Source organism: Lepidochelys kempii, chromosome 13, assembly GCF_965140285.1.
Source record: "Lepidochelys kempii isolate rLepKem1 chromosome 13, rLepKem1.hap1, whole genome shotgun sequence".
In the NCBI taxonomy this organism is placed as follows: domain Eukaryota; kingdom Metazoa; phylum Chordata; order Testudines; family Cheloniidae; genus Lepidochelys; species Lepidochelys kempii.
In genome coordinates, this window is record NC_136392.1 from 42,250,982 (window position 1) to 42,257,821 (window position 6,840).

General features: G+C 49.3%; 1 protein-coding gene across 1 annotated transcript; it reads left to right on the forward strand.

Moving 5' to 3' along the window:
* Positions 1-5,898: 5,898 nt before the first annotated feature.
* Positions 5,899-6,840, forward strand: LOC140896828 (olfactory receptor 10G6). The gene has a single exon (XM_073308832.1). The coding sequence runs from the start codon at positions 5,902-5,904 to the stop codon at positions 6,838-6,840; it is 939 nt and encodes a 312-aa protein (XP_073164933.1). The 5' UTR covers positions 5,899-5,901.

A 6,840-nucleotide genomic window follows, 5' to 3' on the forward strand; every position in this document is an offset into this window, starting at 1 on the left:
AGCTGGAACAAGGGCTGTACCGGGGAAAGTACTGGGCCCAGACAAGGAGGAGGCTAGTCTGTCAAAGAAGCTTATTGGAACATGTCTGCGGTTGAGACTTACCGCATTTAGTTTTTACTGTTTAGGCTTAGACTTGTGTGTTTTATTTTATTTTGCTTATTACTTCACTTTGTTCTGTCTGTTATTACTTGGAACCACTTAAATCCTACTTTTTGTATTTAATAAAATCACTTTTAACTTATTAATTAACCCAGAGTATGTATTTATACCTGGGGGGACAAACAGCTGTGCATATCTCTCTATCAGTGTTATAGAGGGCAAACAATTTATGAGTTTACCCTGTATAAGCTTTATACAGGGTAAAACAGATTTATTTCGGGTTTGGACCCCATTGGGAGTTGGGTACCTGAGTGTTGGAGACAGGAGCACTTCTTAAGCTGTTTTCAGTTAAGGCTGCAGCTTGTCGGGGATGTGGTTCAGACTTGGATCTGTCTTTGCAGCAGGCAAGTGTGTCTGGCACAACCAGGCAAGGCACTGAAGTCCCAAGTTGCCAGGGAAAACGGTCTTAGAGATAGTCCCAGCACATCAGGTGGCAGTTCCCAAGGTGGTTTCTGTGACCCAACCCATCACAATCCTAACCCAGTGAGAGGTGACTGACGGAAGCATTTGAGCTAAGGGGGCACTGTGAGCATACAACAAAGGGGGTAGAGGTGCAATTAACACTGGAACTGTGACACTCAAAATCATCTATTCTGGACTTAAAGTCTATGAAAACATTATCTGTTTCTTACCTTGGCCTTCCTCCCCACCAAACCTCCTCCACTACGTTCCATTATTATCTACCAGCTACCCTGGAAGGTCTTCTGAGGAGGAGCCGTCTCTCACTGTGTGTCTGTGATGCACAGTGGGGTCCTAATCTCAGTCACTGTGTGTCTATGATACACCTGGCACAGTGGGGTCCCTAGCTCAATCATTGGGTGACTCTGAAGTGCCTTACATGTTGGAGGTCAGTTTCTGTATATTTAGGCAGCGTCTGCCACAAAGGGGTCCCGATCTCCATTCCTGTGTGTCTGTGCGGTGCTTGGCACAGTGGGGTCCCAGTCTCAGTTCCTGTGCATTTGTGCAGTGCCCAGCACTGCGGTGTCCTGATCTCTGTTGCTCTGTATGTCTGAGCAGTGTCCAGAAGAGTGGGGTCCCCAACCACAGTCACTCTGGGTTTGTCTGTGCAGCGGGATCCCACCCGCTGTCATTGTTTGTGCAGTCTCTGACCCAGTGTGGTCCTGACCTGTTACTGTGTCTGTGCAGCCCCTGGGGGAACAGGGCTCCATTCCCAGCTGGGCCTCCAGGTGCAACCACCATGCACACAATAAGTATTAGTGAGATCTGTCAGGCTGATCCAGACCTGGGAGCACTGGACAGACTCGTTCAGGGAGCCTTTCACCTCTAGGTCTCCAAGCTGCACTGCCCACCTCGAGAGCAGCCAAAAGCCATTGCAACCCAATAGAAGTGCAGCTACCCATTTCCACCCGCTCAGGATCTGGGCCAGGGTTCTTCAGAAACAACAGAGACATTTCCACCTGCAAGGTGTGCCCGTGCGGTCACAGCACTGTGTCGTGTTACAGGAGTGCTCTGGAAAGGAGACAAGCCTCCATGAGTGCATGGCTTGTTAGCAGCGAAGCTGCAGGTATGTGACACTCTGGAACATGTAGTGGAGTTCCTGGATTTCATAGGAGCAATGGAAGTTGTTGTTGTGCAAATGGTTTATTATGGGTGTGACGTTGCACTCTATATGATTTTATGAAAATATGCTAATGAGTATGAATATAATGTAACTGGAATATGCTTCATGCAAAAGCTCTCTTGTAAGGTATCATTACAAAGCTGATAATCTACTGAGTGTGGTCATCCTGTTTGTATAAAGGTGTCACTCTTGTAACTGAAACTATAAATATGAAATATAACTCTGAGGGCCTATTGTAATTATGCAAAGTGTGGGCCATTAATGGTGGTTGGGAATCTTGATGGCTCCCATCAACCAGGACAATTGACTGTGGATGGCTCTGTTCGCAGGCAGGCCTTCCTGTGAGTCAGGCCAGGAGGAATGAAGGCTTGGAGTCTCACAGGAAATGTGACCATATCACCTGGTACTGAAATCCATCTTAAACGTCTTAGTCTTTAAGGTACCACCAGACTCCTTGTTGTTTTTGTGGATACAGACTAACACGGCTACCCCCTGATACTTGACATCTTAAACCTTGTGCTTTTCCATTTGAGGGGGGACCCAGAGAGACAAAAGATTCCCGCCTTGTGCCAAAGCCATATAAGGAGGTGGAACAGAACAAAAGAGGCAGCCATCATGAGGAATCCGCTAGCTACCACCTGACCTGGAACAAGGGCTGTACTAGGGGAAAGGATTGGGCCCAGACTAGGAAGGTGTCCAGTCTGTGAAAAAAATTATTGAAACGTCTCTTAGGGTGAGATTTTATCTGTATTCAGCTTTATTTTATCTGTATTCAATCAGCTGTACTAGCCTTAGATGTGCATGTTTTATTTTATTTTGCTTGGTAATTCACTTTGTTCTGTCGGTTACTACTTGGAACCACTTAAATCCTACTTTCTGTATTTAATAAAATCACTTTTTTACTTATTAATTAACCCAGAGTATGTATTAATACTGGGGGGAGGGCAAACAGCTGTGCATATCTCTCTATCAGTGTTATAGAGGGCAAACAATTCATGAGTTTATCCTGTATGAGCTTTATACAGGGTAAAACAGATTTATTTCGGGTTTGGACCCTATTGGGAGTTGGGCATCTGAGTGTTAAAGACAGGAACACTTCTTAAGTTGCTTTCAGTTAAGTCTGCAGCTTTGGGGCCCGTGGTTCAGACCCTGGGTCTGTGCTGGAGCAGACGGACGTGTCTGGCTCAGCGAGACAGGGTGCTGGAGTCTCAAGCTTGCAGGGAAAGCAGGGGCACAAGTAGTCTTGGCACATCAGTTGGCAGCCCCCAGGGGGTTTCTGTGACCCAACCCGTCACAGTGGGTCACCTGCAACTCAAGAGATTTGGGGGTTCGAGATCTGCCCAGACACTGCGTGAGTCACCTATGCTGGAAAGGTCAAAGAAGGCAACTAAGTCTGTTGGGCCCCTATGAAAATTCCTGACAACCTCTGTGGCCCTCAGCCTGTGAAATGGGCTAACCCTTCCCTCTCTGACACGAGGGAGGAGAGATTCACTGGTGTAAGTGAGGGGCCATAGAAGGACCCAGGGCAATGCAAGCACTCAGGTAGAAATTGTATTCTTCAGAGTCTTCTCACTCTTCCCCTAACACTCCACTTAGTTCAGCCAGATGCCAGGAAAACAAACCTTTGGCGTACAGCTGGTGGGGCATTTTCTGGTGTTTGGTGTGGGGTTTTCTTTGTTTGTTTTTGTTTGTGGATTTTTGGTTGGATAATGTCTATTTTGCAAAACCAGAACTGCTCCTGAAACAGTGTTGGGCTCACTGAAACACCTGACTCAAATAAAAATCTTCAAGATTGTAGAAACACCCTGTTTCAATGTTGTCAGCCCAAAAAGTTGGGGCAAGGGGTTGAGTCAAAACAATGCCCTGTTTAGAATTGTTAAAAAAGGGGAAAGGTCAGTATTGACTAAAACACTTTAAAATGATTAATACGAAACATTTATTTACCCAAAGTGAACTTTTTTTTAGATTTTTTAAGAAACACTTTGGAGATTTTGCTTTTTCCGTTCTGAAAAATTTCAAAATGCCAGAAATTCTCCTGGGATGGAAAACCTTTTTCCTACCTAGCCCTGCTTTGAAAGCAAACCCACCATTGTGTAGTCCGATAGACATGCAGCCAAGAGTCAAAGTGAATGTGCTCGGTGTAAAAAGACATGAGGATATTAACGCTCCTGATGCTTTGGCGAGTCGTGCCAGCTGGGGATACGGCTGCTTTACATTAGAGCTGCCTCTATAACTAGAGTGTAATTAACTGTCCAAGTGAGAGTGTAGACAGGAAATGAAGGTTAAAACATGTACTTTGATCAAAATGTGCCATGAGCTCTCCAGTGACCATGATGGTGACCCCAAGCGCTGGGTTCTCATCTGGGCTCATGCTGACTCTCAGGAGACAGCATCCCCTACAGCATCGTGCCCCCAGCTGCCATGCTGGGACATTGGGTCCAAAACTGACTCAGAGGGTGTGTCTACACTGGGATAAAAGACCGGTGGCTGGCCTGGGTCAGCTGACTCAGGCTGCCGGGGTAAATGTGACTCATGCTGCCGCTGTGTACATGCTCAGACTGGAGCCAAGTTGAGAAATCTACTGAGCGAATGTTTTTGTGTTGTTGGTTTTTTTTAGCCCCAGAGCCCTGCAAGCCCAAGTCAGCTGACCCGAGCCAGCTGCAGGTTTTTGATCCCTGTTCAGACATAACCAGAGAAAACCGGGCCCCACCCCTTTCCCTGCAGCACAGCGCCCCTAGAACTTTGCTGGGACATTGGGGTCAGCACTCACACCAAGGGAAGAGACACTCACTCCACTCTGTGCAAAGCAGCATCCCCTTGCTGAGCCCTGGGCTCAGGCCTGGCTCAGAGCGTTGTGTGTGTGGAATATCAGTGAGAGCAGTTTTCTATAAGAATTATTGCATTAAATTAAGCAAAGGCAGGACCTTTGGTGTAACCATCAGCAGCAGCACGAGGTGCATTCTGCAGTCCAGCCTAGCCAGGCCCACAGACTCTCCTCACTAATGAAATACACGGGTCTTCTTCACTGTGCCCAAACACTTCTAATAATGCCCACTGGAGTTTCCCAGTAGTGGTCGGAGGGCATCATTATATGTACTTATAAATACAGCGAACGTCAACAGTTTAATATTGGCTCAGCCGTGAGTGATCCCGAAGGAGAGAAATACACAAGGGGAGAAGAGAGGAGAGAACAAGGAGGAGCAGAGAGAAGGTTATAAGAAACTGCAGAGAGAAAGGACAAGTCAGAGCTGAAGGAGAAACTAAACAGAGCAGAGAAACGATTGCTAGAAACAGAGAAACTGCCTGATCAGATCAGTGCCGGGGCCCCTCCAGCCTGGTCTCCCGCTGTGGCTGGTACCAATTACTTAGGAGGCAGATGCAAGGAGCCTGCAGCGGGCAGCTCTGGCGTAATCCTCTGTAGGGACGATGACCCTGAGCCCCGGCCAGTTTGAGGCTGGCTTCACGTTCGAATCGACCCCAGCTCCTGTGTGAAGTGTCTGGTTGGAGGGATTTAACGAGGTAAAGGGACAGCCGAGAGAGCACCAGTGAGAGCAGCACAGAGCGCTGGCTGCAGCGTCCCACTGAGCGCACGGCCAGGTACCGTACACAGCTCTACACAGTCATACAGAGGGAGATTTTAAGACTGGAAGAGGCCAGGATGATCCTGGGTACCAAAAGCATAGAATTTCACCCAGTTACCCCTGCACCAAGCCCAGCAACTCCTGCCTGACTAAAGGCCCTCCTCCACAGAGGCAGGCATGCTTCCACAAAGGCAAGTGCTCTTGTCTTGAAGACAGCAAGAGACAGAGAATCTGCCACTTCCCCTGAGAGCTTGTTCCAAGGGTTAATCACCCTCGTGGCTAACCATGCATGCTTTGTTTCCCATTTGAATTTGTCTGTATTTTGCTCTGGGCTTCTATCCCCAGCTCCAAGAGAGGAGTGAGGTCTAGTAGGTTAAAACAGAGCAGGCTGGGAGTCAGGACTTCTGGGGAGTGGGGTTCAGTGGGTTGGAGCAGGAAGGTGCGGAGCCAGGACACCTGGGTTTGATTCTGAGCCCTGTACATGAGTGTTATTCTGAAAGCCCATGCAGAAATCAACCATTTCACTTTTTGTTCATTATAAACACTGCAGGTTCACTCACAGGAACACAAACAGAGTGAATGGAGTGTGGGAACAGATCCCAGCTCACCCATTTCATCCTGGTGGGGATCCCATACCCCCCAGAGCTGCGGGTGCCCTTGTTCCTCTTCTTCCTCCTCATCTACCTATTGACACTATGCGGGAACCTGCTCATCCTGCTGGCGGTGGCCCAGGAGTGCCGGCTGCACAAGCCCATGTACTGGTTTCTCTGCCACTTGTCCTTCCTGGACATGACGGTCTCCTCGGTGGTGGTGCCCAAGGTGGTGGCCGGCTTCCTGCCGGGCGGCGGGGCCATCTCCTTCCATGGCTGCATGGCCCAGCTCTTCTTCTTCCACTTCCTTGGCTGCACTGAGTGCTTCCTCTACACGGTCATGGCCTACGACCGCTTCCTGGCCATCTGCAAGCCACTGCGCTACAGCGTCATTATGAATCGCAGAGCCTGCCTGTGCCTGGCAGTGGGGACCTGGCTAGGGGGCTCCCTGCACTCGTTCATAGAGACTGCACTCACCTTCCGCCTGCGCTATGGCCGGGGCACCCAGGTAGGCTACATCTGTTGCGATATCCCAGCTGTGCTGAAGCTGGCCTGTGGGGACACGGCACTCAACGAGCTGGTGACATTCATCGACGTGGGATTCGTGGCCATGACCTGCTTCCTGCTGATCCTGACTTCCTACATCTACATCATCTCGGCCATCCTGAGGATCCGCTCCAATGAGGGTAGACGTCGGGCCTTCTCCACCTGTGCAGCACATATCACCGTGGTGGTGACCTACTATGTGCCCGTGTTCTTCATCTACCTGAGGCCAGGTTCCCAGCACCCCATGGACAGGGTGGTGGCTGTATTCTACACCACAGTAACCCCGCTCCTCAACCCCCTCATCTACACACTGAGGAACAAGGAGATGAAAGCTGCCCTCATGAGACTGGGGGGCAGAAAACTGCCAGGGCCTGAGCCATGA

Bases quoted from the DNA above. Each gene is read 5' to 3' on its own strand.
- LOC140896828 (XM_073308832.1), top strand. From the start codon at position 5,902: ATGGAGTGTGGGAACAGATCCCAGCTCACCCATTTCATCCTGGTGGGG.